Source organism: Eptatretus burgeri, chromosome 16 (assembly GCF_056783735.1).
Source record: "Eptatretus burgeri isolate ZD-2024b chromosome 16, Ebu_testis_v1, whole genome shotgun sequence".
NCBI lineage: Eukaryota > Metazoa > Chordata > Myxini > Myxiniformes > Myxinidae > Eptatretus > Eptatretus burgeri.
The window spans coordinates 19,857,350-19,880,263 of NC_140976.1; the positions used below are offsets into that span (position 1 = coordinate 19,857,350).

Here is a 22,914-nt window from a genome sequence, read left to right on the forward strand (position 1 = left end):
CCCCTCCTCTCTCACTCCTCTCTCTGTGAATGTATTCACAAATGTCTACCAAGCACAACAATTAATTCAAACCTTGGGAAAAAACAGCTTTCAAACCCTTGGGAAACAGCTCTTCCCCTTGGGAAAATTCAAACCTTGGGATTAATTAATAATTTGAACAATTAATTCAAACCTTGGGACAAAAACAGCTTTCAAACCTTGTATTGGGAAACACTTGGGAAACAGCTGAAACGGATGAAGAACCATATCAAACCTTGAAAAGGCACATTATCAGGTCCCCAGCGTCGATTGTAACGTCATACCAAACGAAGAAGAAGAAGAATTGTAACGTCAATCGTGCAACAAATAAATAAATAAAAAATAAACATTAATTGTGACGTCATTCGTGACGTCATAGCACCGTGTCTTGTCATTGGTTGACAGATAAATGGCCGTAACTTGGGAGCCGCTTGTCCGATTAATAGCGAACGAAGTGAGCTTAATACTTAACGCGTGCATGTGAGAGAATAGAAAACAACAACAACAACAACAACAACAACAACACAATACCCCTGCCTATTTGGAATCCGTGTCATTAGCTATGACCTTTTGCTTCCGGTTGTATTTAAACGCTGAGCGGTGTATAAACACGATTGGGTTTTATTTCTATCTTGTGAATATTATTTAACGCGTGCACATGAGAGAATAGGAAACAACAAAAACAACACAATACCCTGCCAATTGTGAATCCGTGTCGTTGCCTATGACCCTTTTGCTTCCGTTTTTGTTTTGTTTCTGGGTTTTTTTTGTTTCCGGTTTTTGTCATGGGGAATGATGCATGCTGGGAGACAAAGGCATCGTCGGAGACATGAAAGACCCAAATAATATCAGACATGGTGTATATTTCCTCCACTGATTTTAATAAAGATATCTCCCACATCATCAAAAAATAATTTTTAATCGTGATTTACGTTATTTGATCGCTGATCCCTGAAGTGTCGTGGCAGAGGTGCGAACAGGCAGACACGAGCCGGAGGGTAACACAACTCCGCTTTATTGTCTCGAGCGAGAGGGTGGGTGTAGGATGCCCGTAACTCCGCTTTATTACGCACTCGATGCACTCTACAGGCCCACGACCTACAAGACACTGATAATGATACCACCTGCCGCTACTGATGCTACTGGTGCTACAAGTCCCTAGCGGGCGCGAACAGCTATATGCATTGCAGACACGTGACTACCATCACAACTCCTCCACGCCCCCACAACACTCTACGCATTGTGCTTTGCACGCGTATGCCAAACCGCCACACTCCTCCCTCCTAAAAGTATGATTATAAGATGACAATCGTAATGACAAGCATAATTGGCAAAGAATACTACGACACAAAAAAGCAAAGAGGAACAAAATGACATCAACCAAGTAAAATCCTCCAAGTACCACATCACTTGATCTAACCCTGGGGTGACGGTCGGGCTGAGAACAAACCCAGATGAGACAGATCAAAAGAAAAGCGTGCTTCATCCGCACAACCTGAAACACTAATGCCGTTGTTTTAATCTGACACATAATACACCCCATCACATCATATACTGTGTTGGTGCGAGTGAGTTGAACTCCAAATGCAGTAGACTGTAGAAGCGCCCCCAGGCGGCCCATGCTTACACGCCTCCCGGCGAGGTCGAGGTGACACCCCAAGTGAACCTCCCCCGGCACCATCAAATGCCCCCGGTCGACAAGTTGGCACATCTCCCTCCGACAGGACCGAATCAGGTAAACACCCCGAGCCTGCAAGCCCCGCTGGCGCCAGCGCGGCTGACCTTGGCAAGACCAGAGGTTTGCGCTCCATGGCGCCAGACACGTCTGACCTTGGCGATATCAGGGGTGGGGGTGATGCTGAACAGCAACCCGGCTCTGGCTCCCCGCCATCAACTCGAACCAGGCAATTAGCCGGCTCCATTACCAGCTGTCCCACACCAAAACCGCGCTCCAATGCCAGGTGCAACCCCGTCCCTGCCACCGACCCCTTAGGTCGCAGCAATTCTAGCCGACACTTCAACGCACGTCCACACGGACGATCAGCATACACTGAATGCACAGCAATGTCATAAAGCAGCAAAAACATCGTCTGCGCAGAAGCAAACTTCTCTTTACGTACAGCGCGTTCCCACAGTATAATGTTAACACATGAGGTTGCAGCAAACTGCGGACTGTCATCGGAGATCGGGATTGAGAAGACCTCTTTATTCACAACGATCGTCCGCAAGTTCTTCACATCAAAGAAAGCATTGAACCCAATCAAACACATTTTGCTCACATGCGAACCGTCGGCATTTGCTTTTATTACGCCATGCTTAATCACTCGTGCCGCGAGAATCAAACACATCACAATTAACAACTTATGAACCACGCTGCATGCAAGCCTCTTGGTTGTCACGACGTTGAGGCGACTTGCGTGCAGGTCCTCATCTGAACGTCGAAGAGGACACCATCGATGGTCGCGTTCCGCGAACTTCTTGAATGCGACTGGTTCGCTCCAATCCCCCATTGAAATCGCCTGAACGACACGGGCGTGCACTGTATCATGAGCGCAACGCAAGTGCGAGAGTCCGTCGCAGCTGGCATGCTCCCCGTTGCTCCGGAACTGTATATCGTCGTTGCAGGAAGCAATGAACGGAAACCCATGTTGTATCGCCGCGGCCCCTGCCGCCGGGACATCGCCCTCGGGTCTCGAAGGAGGCCCGGGCCCAAACGGAGGTACGGGGCCCGAAGGAGACACAGGCGCACCTGGAGGTATGAATTCCGAAACAGGAACCTCCCCCCACCGACACTCTAATTGGCTCGGCACGGGACGTCCAAGGCCACTGGCTGGCGCCGTCCCGACTAGTTGAATGCGGGCCAATCAGCTCCGACCCAAAAGGGCGAGCCCCTCCCCTCGCACCACGAACAGCAAGAGTGCGACCCGCAGACCTTGATGGGCGACCAAGACGTGTGCCCTGCCAACCGCTGGTAGCGCTTCACCGGTATACGTGTGCAATGCGAGGGTAGACCTGAAAAGGCGTATACCGGGGAGTGTACGAGCGGTGCGCTTGCTTATGATCGACATCGCCGCTCCGGTACCAACTTGAAACACAATCGGCGCTCCATCCACAAAAACCTGCCCAGGCTGCAGGAGTCGACCCGCACCAAAGACTGTGCGTGCGGCCGCGGGCGCGTGGTACACCGCGCGGACCTCCGGATCACCTGTCACGCTCTGGCCATCGAGGGTCCGGACATCCCCCAGAGTCTGTGCGACGGCCGACGCCGCTTCTGAGTTGAATGTAATGTCCTCGTCCTTTAGCCGTGGCATTGCAGAAACCATTTCCGACTCTTGCACCCCAGAAATAAAACGATCTTCGAGCCTGTCCTGCCGTTCACTCGACGTGAATTCGCAAGCGACAGCGAGATGTCTCACCCGTGCGGCGAAACTTGCGATGCGCTTCCCTGGGCTCCTCGCCAGGTGATCGAACTCGTACCGCGCGAGCTGCGCTGATTCTCCCGGCGCTCCGTGCGCCCTACAATCCAATTGCTCCGGCAACGACTCAAAGCCAATGTCGAGGAAAACAGGCACTCTGCACGCGTCGATCCGAAACAGCCTCGTCGCCAAACTGTCGTGTCGTGGCAGAGGTGCGAACAGGCAGACACGAGCCAGAGGGTAACACAACTCCGCTTTATTGTCTCGAGCGAGAAGGTGGGCTTAGGATGCCTGTAACTCCGCTTTATTACGCACTCGATACACTCTACAGGCACACGACCTACAAGACACTGCTAATGATACCACATGCCGCTACTGATGCTACAAGTCCCTAGCGGGCGCGAACAGCTATATGCATTGCAGACACGTGACTACCATCACAACTCCTCCACGCCCCCACAACGCTCTATGCATTGTGCTTTGCACGTGTATGCCAATACGCCACAATCCCGAATCCAGGCCGAAGTAACCGGAAATTGCGTATACAGTTGTGAACAAGTTATAGGTAAAGTCAGAAGCGAATGTAAGAAGAATACTACGTTCGCTTCTGGTATTTATTTTTTTAGATGAGATCCTGTTCTAGGCGGTGTAGTTGTTGTTGTGAAGGTAATATTTATTTTTGCAGATGAGATCCTGTTCTAGGCGGTGTAGTTGTTGTTGTGAAGGTAATGTTGAGGTAATATTTATTTTTTCAGATGAGATCCTGTTCTAGGCGGTGTAGTTGTTGTTGTGAAGGTAATGTTGAGGTAATATTTATTTTTTTAGATGAGATCCTGTTCTAGGCGGTGTAGTTGTTGTTGTGAAGGTAATATTTATTTTTGCAGATGAGATCCTGTTCTAGGCGGTGTAGTTGTTGTTGTGAAGGTAATGTTGAGGTAATATTTATTTTTGCAGATGAGATCCTGTTCTAGGCGGTGTAGTTGTTGTTGTGAAGGTAATGTTGAGGTAATATTTATTTTTTTAGATGAGATCCTGTTCTAGGCGGTGTAATTGTTGTTGTGAAGGTAATGTTGAGGTAATGTTTATTTTTTAGATGAGATCCTGTTCTAGGCGGTGTAGTTGTTGTTGTGAAGGTAATATTTATTTTTGCAGATGAGATCCTGTTCTCGGCGGTGTAGTTGTTGTTGTGAAGGTAATGTTGAGGTAATGTTTATTTTTTCAGATGAGATCCTGTTCCAGGCGGTGTAGTTGTTGTTGTGAAGGTAATATTTATTTTTGCAGATGAGATCCTGTTCCAGGCGGTGTAGTTGTTGTTGTGAAGGTAATATTTATTTTTGCAGATGAGATCCTGTTCTAGGCGGTGTAGTTGTTGTTGTGAAGGTAATGTTGAGGTAATATTTATTTTTTTCAGATGAGATCCTGTTCTAGGTGGTGTAGTTGTTGTTGTGAAGGTAATGTTAAGGTAATATTTAATTTTTCATAGCAAAAAGACTGTTTAATTTGATATATTTAAGAAGCGAATGAAAGAAGAATTCTACGTTCGCTTCTCGGCCTTGCCTATTCCATATTAGCGAAAGCAGTGAGCTTCATACTTAACGCGTGCACGTGAGAGAATAGGAAACAACAACAACAAAACAATAGCCCTGGCTATTTGGAATCCGTGTCGTTAGCTATGACCTTTTGCTTCGGGTTGTTGTTAAACGCTGTGCGATGTATAAACACGATTGGGTTTTATTTCTATCTTGTGAATATTACTTAACGCGTGCACATGAGAGAATAGGAAACAACAAAAACAACACAATACCCTGCAATTGTGAATCCGTGTCATTGGCAATGACCCTTTCGCTTCCGTTTTTGTTTTGTTTCTGGATTTTTTTTGTTTCCGGTTTTTGTCATGGGGAATGATGCATGCCGGGAGATCATGACCGGAAGTGTTTATTTATTTATTCAATAATTTTTTTCCCAAAGTTAATTTTATACTTCCGAAAGTGATTTTGTTCATGACAGGAAGTGTTTATTTTGTATTTAACATTACCGGGAGTGATTTTGAAACTCTTTCCGGAACTTATATTTTCTTTTATTCTTGACTCGAAGTGATTGTTTATTTATTTATTTATTCAATTATTTTTTTCCCAAAGTTCATTTTAATAAAGATATCTCCCGCATCATCAAAAAATGATTTTAATCGTGATTTACATTATTTGATCGCTGATCCCGAATCCAGGCCGAAGTAACCGGAAATTGCGTCAAAATCATCAGCTGTGCGGCGCTTAGACGTACCACGGTATAGTTGGCAAGTATACAGTTGTGAACAAGTTGTAGGTAAAGTCAGAAACGAATGTAAGAAGAATTCTACGTTCGCTTCTCGGCTTTGCCTATTCCATATTATCAAACCTTGAAAAGGCACATCCTCAGGTCCCCAGCAATATTCCTGGCAAGTTTCAATCAGATCGGACCGGTGGTCGTCGAGAAACGGCGGTCGCAGACAAACAGACAGACACACAGACACAGACACAGACAGACAGACACAGACACAGACAGACACAGACAGACACAGACAGACACAGACAGACACAGACAGACACAGACAGACACAGACAGACACAGAGACACACACACACACACACACACACACACACACACACACACACACACACACACACACACACACACACACACACACACACACACAGACACACAGACACACAGACACACACACACAGATTGCTGGAATTATAGATAGATTATTATTTAAATTATTTTTCCTTCCTTCCTTTTTTTCTTCCTTCCTTTTTTTCCTTCGTTTTTTCCTTCCTTCCTTTTTTTCGTTCCTTTTTTCCTTCATTTTTTTCCCTTTCTTCCTTTTCCCTTCCTTCCTTTTTTCCCTCTCTTTCCTTCCTTTTTTTCCTTCCTTCCTTTTTTCTCCTTCCTTCCTTTTTTATTCTTCCTTCCTTTTTTCCTTCCTTCCTTCGTTTTTTTCCTTCGTTTTTTTCCTTCCTTCCTTTTTCCTTCCTTTTTTTCCTTTTTTTTCTTTGCTTCCTTTTTCTCCTTCCTTTTTTTTCCTTCTTCCTTTTTTTTTTCTTCCTTCCTTCCCTGCTTAAATGAACCTATTATTGTTATAACGAGCAGGTTAACCGGTGCCTCCACGGGCTTCTAAACAGGGTAGAGATGAAGGAAGCAAAAATACAAATGGCGTCTTCTGTCATCGAGTCGGCAAGCTGGGATCAACAATTCCCATTTATTGCCACATCTGATGCAATTTTAATGCTCTAATGGTGGCGAGGTGCTCCATTTGAAACTTGTTTGTTCGATATGTGTAGATATTTGATGCTTAGTTTTGTCAGGCCGTCATAAACGTTTGGACTGTTAGCAAATCCAACAGTTGGAGGATTACATCTTTTTTTTTTAATGTTTTTTTTCTTTGATTTGATGACGTCACACTAAAAATAAGTTATTCTTCTTCCTTGATTCTTTTAATAGAAATTCTCATTCTCTCCTTGATTTCTCCACTTCATAAAACTGTTTTTAATTTTTAATTTATTTTTTACATATTGTGTATTGTTTACCGAGCACGAAGTCTCCGTTTTTGGTGTATCTTATTGTTATGGTCCTACTGTGTGGATATTGAACAGCGTTGTCAACGTACAAATAGAATATGTTAAAATCAATAGCGAGAAACATCAAGTAAACAAATAAAAATGCTCACCTTTATTTCGTAAACGTCGGTGGACTATTGGGCAGTGTATAGGTTGTGATATCGATTCGTTGTGCACATTTCCTTCGGATATAATATTTAATCGATTGATGAATTTACAAGACGTGGAATATCAAGCAATTAAATCACCTTGAGTTCTTAAATAATTATTTAAATAATGAGATGACTTTAAACAGAAAAATACCAACCACCCAACCACAGTTGAAAGCGAAATCTCATTCACCGCACTTGCATTGCGCCGACCTCTCGCGAGATCTCTGTGATCAGGATGGTACCCCAATCACCTCTCGCGAGATCTCTGTGATCGGGATGGTACCGCAATCACCTCTCGCGAGATCTCTGTGATCGGGATGGTACCGCAATCACCTCTCGCGAGATCTATGTGATCAGGATGGTACCTCAATCACCTCTCGCGAGATTTGGTGCCTCAGCTGAACATGGCGGCGCCGAATATGTTAAAGGTTTGTGCTTGGGGGTTATCGGCTTCATTGGTTATGACGACAAGCTGTGTTGCTTGCTTGTCGGAACTGGCGGGTCGAAAGGCTTTTCCCTCACCGTGTACGGCAGTAATTGCGGTTTTCGTGCAGCACCCATTGGTTACTTGTGAGGAATATGGTCATGGATGGTTTGAATGTTTGGTAACGGCGCACCTGGCGGCGATTGGTGTACCTGCTCGTGGATTCTCTTTTCAAAACCTCTTCCAAATCACAGCGACTAAAGGACTCTCCTAAAATGTCTTGCTTCCCGGTTTCGAATATCAGCAAACTTTAAGCCGGTTGTCTCAGCTGCTTTTTCTCTTCTGTTTATTTTTTATTATTATTATTTTTTTCGAGACTCGAAGGTAGATTTATATATTGGCTCGGGACAGGGATGAGGATAACGAGGACATGAAGCACCCATTGATGTACAGGTGGTGCAGATTTGCAGAGCAGGAGGTGCGGACAGCATGAAAGAGGATGAAGAAGGGAAGAGCGCCAGGCATTGATGAGTGTACAGCGATGTTGATTCCAGCGGGACAAGTCGGAGTCGGTTGGAAGAAGAGGTTGGTGAATGTATATGGGAGAGAGAGAGAGAGGGTTCAATTCCGGAGGAGTGGAGGACGCGGCTATCTTCAAGATCCAGGGGGAGTACAGGGGGCATTGCACTCCCATGTCATGCAATGAAGGTGCTGGAGAATATTCTGGACGGGAGGATAAAGGAAGAGTGTGAAGATGGAGATCAGAGAAGAGCAGCAGGGCTTTAGAATGGGTAGGGGGATGAGAGAGAGATGGTGATGGTGATGGCGACACTGAGATGGATGGGAGTGCCGGAAGCAGAAGTCCGGTTGGTGGAAGGGAGCGAAGGGAAGAGTTTTGGTTGATCCTGGGATGTCGGAGTTCAGCGTGAACATTAGTTTGAGGCAGGGAAGCTATTTTATCCCAGTCCTGTTTGTCATTGTGATGAAGCTGGCAAGCAGGAGGGTATAGATGATGGTAATTCTGGGTAGGATGTTTTACGTGGATGATCTGGCTGTTGTGGAGAGGAAGGCGATCGATGCAGCAGGTCCTGAGGGAGTGGAAGGAGGCATTTTGGAAACGTGGATTGAAGATTAGTATGGAGATGACTGGAGTGATGTAGGTTGGGCAGTAGAGAAAGGAAAAAAATGAATATGAGGTTAGAGGAGATCAGGCAGGGAAATAGGTTTGAGTATCTGTATCTGTGTGTGGGGGGGGGGGGGGATCAGTGACTGGGGATGATAGGTCAGAGGCAGAGGTGCAGAAGAGGATTCAGGTGGGTGCAAATGCATGGAAGAGGGTGGAGGGATTGATAGCAGATCGAAAGACATCAAGGAAAGTGAAAGGGAAAGTTCTGGTGTCGTGTGTAACACCGGCCTACCTTTACTCTCTGGAGATGGAAGCATTGGAGGGGGGGATCAACAGAAGTTGCAGGTCTGCGAGAAAAACTGGGTCAGGATTGCGGGAGTGAAGAGGGTGGATAGGAGGATGGATGAACTGAGGTAGAAGATTGGTGTGCAAGTAAGCTTGACAGGAAGGTTGATAAAAATCCAACTGAAGTAGGCTGGTAAAGTGGTGCGGATGGGGGAAGCAAGAATGGCGAAGAGAGCGTATATGTTGAGTGGGAAAATTGGAGGAAAAGAGGTAGACCGTGGTCGAGATGGGAAGATTGTGTGAGGGATATCAATAAGGTGAAGGTGGTTGGAGAGTGGAGAGAGTTGGCTGGGGACTCAGGGAAGTGGAAGACTATTGTGGTCAAGGCAGGACAGAAGCTTGCTACCATTGGACCTCACCTCTTATAAAAGGAACCCACCTCAAAGCAAATTCTACCCCAAAGCAGAAGAACATTGGCATAATTTTAAACAAAAAGTATTTTGAGTGCAATTTATTTGAAAGACATGACGGGTAATTTTGATCGACATGACGGGGTCATGAAGACCTAATTTTATCAAACCCCTTCAAAATGAACACCCTTTGAAAATCAACATCCTTCACATTCAAAATTCACAATAGAGGTTAACTGAAATCCCGTTACCACGATGTTAAAAAAAAAAACATTTGGGGAACAAAAAAAAAACAAATTTGGGTATCCTTCAGGTATTAAGATCAAACTTGTGTTGTATGAAACAATTGTGATGCAGTGTGTTGTGCATAACCTTTAAATTGCTTTTTTGACAAGGAAGGAACTGCTGATATAATGTATGGTCATAAAATATAATTAATTTTTCTCTTCTTTGAGTTATATGGAGGGAGATGGATTCTCAAGTTAAACAAAAAAGTTTATTGTTGATTCAGAAGCGAAACTACTTCTTCTTTAATGGCCACAATCATAAATGAGCTAAAAGGTCCACTTTAATTAACTTAAATGCCAAAACTGGGTTTTAATCCTCCATCCCACCTGTAATATATATGATTGACCCCTCCTACACGCCTCACCGAATAAGCTGCATCAAGCAACCCAAGAAGACTTACACAAGGAAAGTGCTAATGCTATTTCGAACCCTTCCCAGAGTTCCTCAGCAACTATAAAGATGTTCACACATGACAATCCCAATGCTATACACTCCCTCAGTTACCAGACCAGTTTCATCACTTAGGCCAAAAAAAAAAATGTTGCATTGGCGTAACCCGCCCGACCCTAAAAATTCCGCCGACCCTACGTTTTTTTTTTGTTTTTTTGCTATCGATTTCAAGTATCTTGTTGATTGCGATTGCGATCGCAAAAACCCGGAAGTGTTTCGGACAGAACCCGCCGACAAAAAGGGTGGTACTCGAGCCGGGGGAGATTTTGGGAGGGATTTATTAGGATTTATTAAATTTTTGGATTTATTATCCAAAAATTTTGGGATTTATTAGGAAAAAAAAAAAAAAAAAAAAGATCCCGACCGACCTACCCTATTTTTCAGTGACCCGTTACGCCAATGCAACATTTTTTTTTTTTTGGCCTTATTGGCGAGTCATCAGCGATAGCGGAGACAAGAGCAATACATACCAATGAGGCTCCCAAGTATGTACCACGTGCAAACGTCAACAAATAAATAAAGACCCACCCTCATCTCTCACCTGTGAATGTAGGGAATAGCGAATCAGCTCTCACCAAATCGACGACACCCAGGTGGCTCGGATTATATAAATGATTGACCCCCCCCTCCCACACTCCTCGAGCCAAATGTGTCAGGTCAAGTGTGTCAGGTCAGGTTTGACCTGTGACCTGCTACAGGTACCATGTTAACCTGTACTAACTTGTTCCATGGTCGGGTTGTCGGCGACAAAACCGTCTCCCCCACCAGGTTTTCTGGTGAGGAGGGTGTTTGGATATGGACACCCAGCAGGATTAAAAACAAAACCTGTCAAAGGGTGGAGGAGCTCCTTGTGAGCCAACGGCCATCCATATCTAGTGCCCAACTGTGTCTGCGGACGTCCTCCTGCAGTTGGGTTATTTTTTTATGAGGAGGTTGGTGGCAGGATTTGCACTCCGGCCACCGTAAAACCCTTCATTCTGCAAAACACAAAATCGCAAAAAAATCTGAAAACCCACTCCGTGGGAGTACCTCCTGTGCAGCTTCCCTTCGCAGGGCAGCTCACCGGATGACGGGATTGGGGAAAAGCCTTCGGGACCCCCAATCTTTGATGATAGGAGGGAAACCACGGGGTAACATCCCTGGGTCAGATTGCGGGAGAGTGTGTCGGAGTGGTGCTCAGGTGTCGTCCACCAGACGGCGGTCTCCTTGGGTTAACCTGAGGCAGTCCCTTTGGGTAGGTGCCTGGAATGTCCTATCCCTAAGAGAGGATGATCACCTGTCTCTGTTGTCATCTGAGCTCAAGCGTTTGGACATCGGGATTGCAGCTCTCTCTGAGTTTCGGAGACCGGATTGTGGCGAGATAATGGTGGGTGGTTACACCTACTATTGGTCTGGGCGCTCTGATGGTTGCCATACCCAAGGAGTTGCTGTGGCTGTGTCCAATAAGTTGACCCCAATGATAATTGAGGTAACACCGGTCAACGAGCGTATTATGACATTAAGGATTCGTCACTCGTTAGGTGTCATTTCCCTGGTCTCTGTTTATGCTCCGACTGAGGCGAGTGATCTCACCGTGAAGGATGCATTATACGCCACGCTCGAGTGTGTGGTTGATCAGTGCCCCTGATGAGATACACTTCTAGTCTTGGGGGATTTCAATGCATCGACTGGAACTGATAGGGATGGTTATGAGATGTGTTTTGGTCCCCATGGGTCAGGAACTATGAACCAGAATAGCACTAAGTTCCTTGACTTTGCAAGAAGTCATGGACTTAGGGTGGCTGGTTCATGGTTTCAGTGCTCACAAGCTCATCGCTTGTCTTGGTATTCCAACGCTGGCGGTGCGGCAAAGGAGATTGACCATGTCCTCATTGACGGTCGCTGGAGGATGATCTAGAACTGCAGGGTCGACCGGAGTGCTCAGTTCCTCAATACTGACCACAGGCTTGTTGTAGCAACTCTAAAGCTGCACCTTAAATCCTGGAGAATAGTACCATCCCAACCGAGGCTGGATGTTGGCAAGCTCAGGGATGAGAGAGTAGCTGAGGAGTTTGCGAACAGGCTGAGTGGACACTTGGGGGGTCTGGGTGCTTTGTGGGGTCCTGAAGAGTTGTGGAGTGCCTTCAAGACCACCGTCCTTGATGTTGCCGGTGGATGTCTTGGAACTCACCGCAGGGCAAAGAAGAATTTTGACTCTCAAGGGACACTGGATACCATTGACCAGAGTCGCAGGGCCAGGCTGAATGGCAGAGCTGAGCTGTTCAGGGAGCTGAGGTGTAAAACTGTACGTGCACTGAGGGTGGACAAGGAGGCCTATGTGCGAGGAATCTGTGAGGGGTGGAGTATCACCTGTGGACAGGTGATTCTTGTCCCGCTTACAGGGGAATTCACGCATTGCGTTCATCCAAGCCCATCCCTCGGAGCACTGCAGTAAGAGCAGAGAGTGGTAAGCTCTTGACAGAGGAATCTGAAGTGAAGGCCCGCTGGGCCGGTTACTTTGAGTGGTTGTACCAGGCTGATCCCCCAGCTGTCGAGTTGGATGTCAAGAGTGTTTCAATCCCTGTTGCTGACCCTCAAATCAACTGTGGTCCACCTTCGCGTGTGGAAACACGGGCTGCGGTGAACCGGTTGAAACGGGGCAAAGCTCCAGGGATCTGTGGCATCCATGCTGAACTTCTCAAGGCTGGTGGAAATGCTGCACTCGTGTCGTTGCATGTAGTTTTGTGCTCTGCCTGGAACACAGGCATCATCCCAACTGATTAGAAGAGGGGCCTTGTTGTCCCTCTCTGGAAAGGGAAGGGTGATCGCTAAGACTGCAACAACTACCGAGGGGTGACGCTGCTCTCAGTGCCGGGCAAGGTCTTTGCTCGGATAATTCTTGATAGGGTTCGCCACCATCTGCTTGAGCACCAGCGTCCAGAGCAGTCAGGCTTCACACCAAAGAGGTCAACGATTGACCGTATCCTTGCTCTTCATGTCCTCACCGAACGTGGATGAGAGTTTCGGCAGGGGCTGCTTGTAGCCTATGTTGATCTCTGTAAAGCGTTTGATTCAGTGAATCGGGATGTCCTCTGGAGGATTCTTGGTCTTCGTGGGGTGCCACCAAAACTGATCGATCTGATGTCTGAACTCTACTCTGGTACTGAGAGTGCTGTGAAGTGTGGTGGTACCATCTCTGACTTATTTCCAGTTGTTACTGGAGTTTGTCAGGGGTGTGTACTGGCCCCCACACTTTTCAGCACTTGTATGGACTGGATTTTAGGGAGGACGTCGGAGAGATCACGCTGCAGTGCATCGTTTGGGAATGTCAAGATCTCGGACCTTGATTTTGCAGATGATGCAGTCATCTTTGCGCAGACTTTAGATGTCCTTTTGGGGGCCCTCGAGGTGCTGAATGAGGAGTCGGAGCCACTGGGATTACGGGTTTCTTGGGTCAAAACTAAAGGCCCGGTCACACCTTGATGTTTTAGCCAACGTATGCCGATTTTTGAATTTTTTTTTCTAAAACGCTGGCACACGTTGAATACGTTATGGGTAAGTTTTGATAACATTGAGAGCACGCTGAAAAACACTGCCATTCGTCGTTGTACGCTGGCTTTAAACGTTGTACTTTTTGGTTGTCCTCAAATTTTTTCATGCTTGAAATTTCACGACTTATGCCGGCGTATGACTCACACGTTCCGCTACGCTGGCCACAAGTTGTATGCACGGTCTGCGATCATTGACAGACGTCAACACATGCTACTTGTAAGTTAATCATAAGTTGAGACACGCCGAGGTAATGTTTAGTGTACCCGAAACTTATTTCTAACCTATGATTAACGTGTTGTTGGCACGTTACGCGATCGTTGCCACACATCGACAGACGCTACTTTTAAGTTACTCATAGGCTGAAAGACGTCGGTATAATGGATCGTCCTTGCGTCAGCGTCCACGGCCAGGACACTTATTTGCAGCATTCTTCAAACTTTTCTTCGGCATGACGAGGATGTTCACACTTCGATGTCTAGCTTGGCTATGATTCCAATTGTCCATCGGCAGCGTCTATTTAAAATAGTCGAGTTTGAGCGTTTTAACACGTTCAGAAGAAACGCTTCAAATTTCAAAACCCCAGCGTCAAAAAACAAAGGCGAGTGACAGCAATTTAAATCGTTCATTGTAAACAATGAAAATAGCTGAGTGGTACCGTTTAAAAGTCGTTGAGTGTAAAAAAAATCCAATTGTTGAGCACAAGCGTCTACTTTCAATAGTGGAGATGCAGCCATTTAAATCGTTGAGTGGCAGCCTATGAATAGCAAACCCCACGTCACTGGCAAAGATAAACTGCCGCACGATATAGATAAGTTAGGCTATCGTTGGGCATAGTTTGTGAACGCCGGCTTCACGATAATTATTCGTTGGTATATTGTATCTATAAGTAATCAAAGCGCTCTATGCACATTATTAGTTCATTGTGCATTTGTCCAACCCGTTATGAATAAACCTAAATCGTAAAAACAAGCTATAGCTCATTGTTGAAAAAGCCCCATAAAAAATTAGCCGCGAAGAACTTCGAACAATGGTGCAAAGATGTCTCCTACCCGTGGACACGCGGACGCAAGGAGGATCCATCATAACCCACACCCTCCCCCTCACACTCACCTACTACTGCCAACATGAACAAACTACAACTAATACTAATACTGATACTGATACTGATACTGTTACTGCTGACATGGACATCGACTCAAAAAGGACTCGAAAACACTGTTGGCTTCCCCTTTTATGAGCAGCATTTTTATATACCAATTCCCAAAACTGCTGGGAACACGTCTTTATATGGCAGTTGTAAGCGAGAAACAAGTTAATTTTTTTTTTTTGTCGACCGGAAGACGTCATTGGAATACGTCTACATACGTCGACGTGTGTTGGGACTACGTAAAGAATTGGTTCAAAGCACGTCAAACATAAGTTAGAAATAAGTTTCGCGTAAAAAAGACATTACCGCGACGTGTTTCGACTTATGAGTAGCTTATAAGTAGCCTTTGTGGACGTGTGTAAGCGTCCACATATCGTGTGTAAAACTTATCCCCATCGCATGCGGAACGTGTGTCATACGCCAAGTACGTCGTAAAATTTTGAACATGTTTAAAATTTCTTGACGTACTCTACTTACTACGACGTATGATAGCGTACTTTAGCGTTCTACTCACGTATACCAAACTTACTCGTACCGTATTTGACGTGCCCCAACGTTTTAGACACATTTTTCTTAGGTCGGCATATGCTGGCAAGATCGCCAAGGTGTGACCGCGATGTTGACACTTCCATTTCTACGGCAGTTATGATTCGAATCGTTGTGCGTCAGCCTTTTAATAGGCTACGTCACGACATCGTCGGCGATGCGTGCAACACGCTATGCCTAAGTTAGACTATCGTTGGGCATCGGTTGTGTAGGCCGACAACAGGTTCAGCATTCGTTGGTATAAGTTATCTATAACACAACGAAACGTTCTGTGTCCATTACCAATGCGTTATACATAAGACCAAGTCGCTATGAATACGTCCGAATCTTTTAAAAAAAAACATCAAAAGTTCAACGTAAGCCAGCGTTTTACATACATTTTAATACGTTGCCATCGCTGACTAAAACGTCAAGGTGTGACCGGGCCTTAAGATCCAGGCTTTCGGTGATATCTTGGATGCTGCTGTCCTGTCTGTGTCTGTGGTGAGGATGTTGAGGTCGTGGAGAGATTCACTTGCCTTGGCAGTGATATTCATGTCTCTGCTCGCTGTGAGTCAGAGGTCAATAGACGTCTGGGTCGGGCCTGGGGAGTCATGGATTCACTGGATCATGGGATGTGGCGCTGCCGGTACCTGTGCGGGAGGACGAAAGTCCGAGTCTTCAGGTCCTTGGTATTTCCAGTCTTGCTCTATGGATGTGAGACTTGGACTCTTACCAAGGATCTGAGACGGAGACTTAATTCCTTTGGTATCAGGTCTCTTCGGAGAATCCTTGGCTATCGCTGGTCGGATTTTGTGTCCAACGAGCGGTTGCTGAGAGAGACTCGGATGAGATTTGTTACTTGCATAGTCTGTGAGCGTCAGTTGCGGCTGTATGGACATGTGGCTCGTTTTCCTGACGCTGATCATGCTCACCAGATTCTCTCAGCGAGGGAGTCTCGTGAGTGGAGCAGGCCAGTAGGCCGACCACGTGCCTCGTGGTTGCAGCAGGTTGACCATCATCTCAAGGAGATGGGGATGGGCCTGGCATCTGCCTTGGGGAAGGCCAGACGGAGGCCCCTGGAGTACCGGCGGAAAGTGGACGCAACGACGCGCTGTTCTGACACATGCTCCCATACCTGACCTGATGGATACAGTGGCGAAACTGCAAACGCCAACTTGCGCCACTGGTTATCCCTGCACTCGGAATCCTTTTTCTTGTTGCCTTGTTAATTAGCCATCACAGCAAATATTGGTATTTCCGTCAGCAAAGCGATGGGTCTTATATTATAGTCCTTTATAATACTCCCGTTCATCCAAGCTAACCCAGTCCTCTTACTCGCAGGTTACTATTTCCTCCCTTCCTCTTTTTCCTGATTCTTCATTCCCTTGCTTATTGTGTCCAACTATTGCCCCACTGCCAGTTAATTGCCTTTTTACCCTCTGTCACCTCATTTTTCTGTGAGCCTGGGTTCTCTAAAGGAATAAAAATAGAAAGAAAGATGGTGCGAACCCCTAGAGGGAATCCGTTGTCTTTTGAATCGCCTGTACTGCATTTACGTGTCACTACCGCTGTCACATCAGAGTGAAAGTAAGAAGAGCTGGTTTAACTTGTGTATCCCCACAGGACAAGGGCTCTTTGCAGTTTGAGGACAAATGGGATGTGATGAGACCAATTGTTTTGAGGTTGCTTCGGCAAGAACCCGTCAGTCGTCAGCAATGGCAGGACCTCTTCATGTGAGTATCTTGTTAAGCACCATTGTGGCAACATTATATTTTAACATGTATTCTTTGGTTGAATTGCAACAGTTTAATCATTCTTCCCCGCCCTTACTCCCCCACCTCCTCCGGTGAAGGGACGTGCATGCAGTTTGTCTTTGGGATGACAAAGGCCCATCAAAGGTGTACCAAGCTCTAAAAGAGGACATCCTGGAATTCATAAAGCAAGCACAGGCCGTATGTCGATCAACAGTGCAGTATGGGAGGCTCATGACGGCTTGCATCACTGATTTTATAGATTGTCTCATGCAGAATGACAACTAAATATTTAGAGTCTCACTCCAGTATGCTATCTCTACCAATAGGTTGCTTAACCTGATGCTCATGTGATGCTTGTGCTCACCGATTGTGCTTGTCAATAGAGGGTATTGAGTCACCAAGATGACTCTGCACTGCTGAAGGCGTACATTGGAGAATGGCGCAAGTTCTTCACGCAGTGCCACATACTTCCCAAGCCCTTCTGCCAGCTGGAGGCTGCTCTGCTGGGCAAGCAGAGCTCAAGTCGAAAACCCAGCACTGAAGACAGCCTCGTACGCAAGGTGAAGAGTTGTTTAACTTATTGCTGGGGATTGAGGTGAGGTTTGGGGAAAGTAACTTGGCTTTTATGGTGTCTAAAATAACTCGGAAATCATTATGGGAAGAGGTGCGTACCATGGTATAGACATGCACTTTGAAGCTTTTCAACTGTGTATCCTTTCACATAAAGTAACAGTGTTTAACGTCTTAGCTTTGCGGTGACGGCAATGAACCAGTCTCTCAAAAGTTGTTGGATGTATGTGTAATATATATGTATGTACAATATATATATATATATATATATATATATATATATATATATATATATATATATATATATATATATATAGATATATAGATATATAGATATATAGATATATAGATATATAGATATATAGATATATATATATATATATATATATATATATATATATATATATATATATATATATATATATATATATATATATATTGTTACGGTTGTGGGGGTTGATGGAGGAATTTCATAGAAAAGTAAGGATTGTATAGAGTTGCTTGGTCCGTGGACATGTAGGAGACATCTCGATGTAAATTAAGTGGGGAAACTGTGAGCTTGTGTTACTTGTCACCACATGGGGGATGGTGCTGTTATTTAGATCGGGATTAACGCCAATTTTTCCCAGTATGTAATTGCCCCCTGTGACCTTTTCCTACATTTTTGCTCACCATAACTATCAGGAGGTGCGTCTGATGTATAAACGAGGAATGTGGTCATCATTGGTTAGATATTTATTGGTATGCCATCCTGATGAGGGCAAATATGCCTTAAATCCAGACCGGTGGTTCCATTTGATGTTTAACTGATGACGACTATATACAGTAATCTTTGTTTGACAGAGTCACCGGGCCGAGGCCTCTGTGTTTGAGGCGACGCTTTGGTATGGACTGTGTCCACTGGGGATCGGCAAAGTGCTCGTCACACTCCACATGTTTTAATATAGTGTTGTGGTTACCAAATTCGCAAACCACCATGCAGGTCCCTTAGGTGAGGTATCTCGGCAAGTATATGCGTAGTTAGGCCCAAACCCGTTGTCTAGTGGGAATACATGTCATTTATGCGAGCTGCGACTCTTCAGGATAGCCGTTTTTCTTTTACTATCTTTATTTTGGACCAACCGCCATGATTACCACCACAACCACAACATCAACCACCAACCACAACGCCGCTTCACCACAACCGCCACGACCTTCACGTCACACCTCGCAACCGTAGCATCGCCACCGTTCTTGCCCCGCTGTGGGTACCGGTGTTGGACTCGTGCAGGGCGCGCGTCAAACAGCGTGTACAAAATCACGGATTTTGTGCTTCAAAAACGGATCAAAAACGACACACGCCCACTTTTTGCCGTCCAATCGGTGAGCGAGGGGCGAATTGGCCCCGCCCCCAGGGCGATCGATATATGCAAATTTATGGATCAAAAAGCCTTCACGCCCACTTTTTCTCGGGCCAATGGGGAGCGAGGTGAAAGGTCAAAGGGAGGGGGTCAAAGGCGAAGCTACGGGGGGATAAAAGGACCGTGTTCGTCAGTCAGAAGAGAAGAGCAGAGTCAGGAGAGTCCAGAGGAGGAGAAGAAGTGAGAAGAGAGTCCAGAGGCGGAGAGTAGGAGAGTAGGAGAGTCGGAAACAGAGTCAAGACTTCGCGGGCGGTGGAGCTGGTCGGCGTCGTGTGTTGGAGTCGGAACGGAGGGGACGGAGCTGTGGAAAGGCGGCGACACCAGACGAGGGGGTGCTCGCGTCGTGCAGGAAGCTGCACCCGAGGGAGGCCGACAGCGCGACCTGGCCGAGGTGGAGACGCTCGTCGCGGGATAATAAAGATCCTCTATACCCCGAGCATCAGCAACCCCCTCCTGTTTCCCCCCGCGCTGAGATAGTGCGACCAAGGGGGCCCCTTTCCCACCCCCTACCAGACACTGCCCGCGAGGCCCGCGGAGTTGAGGCGCCATCGCCGCTCCGTGTCTCATCACCAGACGGGTAGGCGCGACCCGGTCTCGGCCTCAGGCCCGCCTCATCCTTGAGGGTATTTCTTTTCCTTGGTTTTGGGTATGTGTTGTCGGCGCCGTCTGTGAAGTAAAATTGTATAAGTGTTGCCGTGTGCTCGGTAGTCGGTATTAGCTCTGCATTGTGTCTTCGCTTTTACATTTGCTTTTTGTGTAAATTGCATTGTGTCTTTTCTGTGTGCTTTTGGTGGAATTGAATATGTGTGCTTCCCGTGTGCCGCGAATAAATGTGCTTTGTGTTGAACTGTTTCCCGCTTCACTTCGTCATTTCTCCCATTGAATCCTCATCTTGCTTCACGTAAAGGGTTGGTAGTGGGCTGAATACGCCCGATAATTAATCGAACCGTCGAGGTCGACGATAACACCGCTCGGTTATTCTGATAGTACGGAACGGGTGGCAAGTGGCCCGTGTCCGAAGTCGACCTGCGGCGAGGTGCGATCGCCCGGTCTACCCTTTCCGCGTGGGTACTTAGGTAGGTCGAATTTGGCGAGCAGCCTATCCCACGCGGGGGCTGATTGGCTCGATCGCGGTGAGACCGAGAAGGTCCACCCGTGACTGGTTCCCGGCGTTAGTCCGAGAGGGTCACGACTGGATTGTCCGTCCGGTGGGCGACGCGTGCCGCGGTCGAGTTACGTGGCCGTCAGCACGCCGGGCGGGCGCGAATCCGTTACAATATATATATATTGTTGCGGATTTCGCCCGCCGGCGTGCTGACGGCCACGTAACTCGACCGCGGCACGTCGCCCACCGGACGGACTCCAGTCGTGACCCCTCTCGGACTAACGCCGGGAACCAGTCACGGGTGGACCTTCGGTCTCACCGCGATCGAGTAATCAGCCCCCGCGTGGATTGCTCGCCAAACTACAAAGTACCCACGCGGAGGGTAGACCGGCGATCGCACCTCGCCAGGTCGACTTTCCCGGACACGGGCCACTTAAGCGACCCGTTCCGTACTATCAGAATAACCGAGCGGTGTTATCGTCGACCTCGACGGTTCGATTAATTATCGGGCGTATTCAGCCCACTACCAACCCTTTACGTGAAGCAAGATGGGGGTTCAATGGGGAAAAAAGACGAAGCGAAGCGGGAAACAGTTCAACAATAAAGCACATTTATTCTCGGCACACGGGAAGCACACAAATACAATTCCACCAAATGCACACAAAAAAAAGAAAACACACTTCCATTTACACAAAAAGCAAACATAAAAGTGAAAACACAGTGCAGAGCTAATACCGACTACCGAGCACACGGCAACACTTATACAATTCTACTTCACAGACGGCGCCGACAACACATACCCAAAACCAAGGAAAAGAAATACCCTCAAGAATGAGGTAGGCCTGGGGCCGAGACCTGGTCGGGCCTACCCGTCTGGTGATGAGACGCGGAGCGGCGATGGCCCCGCAACCCGCGGGCCTCGTGGACAGTGCCTGGCAGGGGGTGGGAACGGGGCCCCCTTGGTCGCACTATCTCAGCGCGGGGGGGAAACAGGAGGGGGTTGCTGATGCTCGGGGTATAGAGGATCTTTATTATGTGCGCGACGAGCGTCTCCACCTCGGCCAGGTCGCGCTGCCGGCCTCCCAGGGGTGCAGCTCCCTGCACGACGCGAGCACCCCCCTCGTCCGCCCTCGCCGCCTCTCCACAGCTCGTCCCCTCCGTTCCGACTTCAACGCACACGACGAGCAGCTCCACCGCCCGCGAAGTCTTGACTCTCTGTTCCGACTCCTTCGCCTCGTTCCGACCTTTACTACTCTCGTTCTGCTGACTCTCCCTCGTTCTCTCTTGCGACTCTCCGACCCCTCGTTCTCGTTCTGCTGACTCTTTCGCTCCGACCTTTTACTCGCTCCCCATTGGCCCGAGAAAAAGTGGGCGTGAAGGCTTTTTGATCCACAAATTTGCATATATCGATCGCCCTGGGGGCGGGGCCAATTCGCCCCTCGCTCACCGATTGGACGGCAAAAAGTGGGCGTGTGTCGTTTTGGATCCGTTTTTGAAGCAGAAAATCCGTGATTTTGTACACGCTGTTCAACGTGCGCCCTACACGAGTCCAGCATCGGTGCCCATGAGTGGCGCGAGATGACGGTGATGCGATGGTGGCGAGTTGCGACGGTAAAGGTCATGGCGGTTGTGGTGAAGCGGCGTTGTGGTTGGTGGTTGATGTTGTGGTTGTGATCATGGCGGTTGGTCCAAAATAAAGATAGTAAAAGAAAAACGGCTATCCTGAAGAGTCGCAGCACGTATAAATGACATGTATTCCCACTAGACAACGGGTTTGGGCCTAACTACACATGCACTTACCGAGATACCTCACCTAAGGGACCTGAATGGTGGTTTGCGAATCTGGTAACCACAACACTACCCCCTTCCTTTTTGCAGACTCGTCCCGAGTCGTCAAATTTTCGTGTGCCATCATGTGTAGTTTTCCCCTAGTACATTTTACCTACGGATCCCCTGAGTGCGACATTCATGGTATTCGTGTCCCCAAAATAAATAACCTGAGGGCTGCGTAACTACCTAAACAAACTCACTCACACGGACGACTTAAATAAAGTTGCCGGGCGCTAAGACATACATGCCGGGGGCGCACTCATATGTACAGTACATCTTAACCTTAACTTACAAATTTTACACTAAACCATGGCCCAGGATCATTGAACTCTGCAAAAGAAAGCAGTTAGCAGGGAGCCAGGCTGCCCGCATGCAGTCTCTGGCTCAAAACAATGCAGGTGACAGGGAACGTGGCTGGCTGCTCACACGCAGTCCAAGGCCTTCCCTTTTGAACTGAACTCAGTGAACCACAACGGTGCTTGGGCTGCACAACGCAGTCTCCGTGCCAGCTCAAGTGGCACACGCAATGAACACAACGAATGGATGCATGAACGGTTTGAACTGAATGCGGTGAACCACAACGGTGCATGGGCTGCACAACGCAGTCTCCGTGCCAGCTCAAGTGGCACACGCAATGAGCACAACGAACGAATGGATGAATGGATGGACGCAAAACACGGTGCACGGGCTGCCACTGCAGGCCCGTGTTGTAGCTGCCAACAGGGCAGTTCTCGCAGCTTGCAAACTGTTGCCTTGATCCTGGCGCACATGGAAATGAACAGGGGGGGCAAAGCAAAATTGAACGGGGCTGGTGAACATGGGCAGTGGGCATGGCATGGCAAAGGTGCAGGCAACACAGCCCGCAGAAGAAGGCCGCTGCAGGC

The 22,914-nt window shown here is 47.3% G+C and overlaps 1 protein-coding gene across 2 annotated transcripts in view; it reads left to right on the top strand.

Annotated features, from left to right (window-relative positions):
- The first annotated feature begins 7,469 nt into the window (after positions 1-7,469).
- Positions 7,470-22,914, top strand: part of CUL5 (cullin 5) — a 51,975-nt gene continuing 36,530 nt past the window's right edge. For both annotated transcript variants that reach the window (XR_015052503.1, XM_085860239.1), the window contains exons 1-4: positions 7,470-7,610; positions 16,995-17,104; positions 17,224-17,323; positions 17,509-17,685. Coding sequence is in view for 1 of the 2 variants with exons in the window: in XM_085860239.1 (XP_085716365.1) it covers positions 7,587-7,610; positions 16,995-17,104; positions 17,224-17,323; positions 17,509-17,685 (411 nt within the window). In the remaining variant the exon portion in view is untranslated. The remainder of the gene's footprint in view (positions 7,611-16,994; positions 17,105-17,223; positions 17,324-17,508; positions 17,686-22,914) is intronic.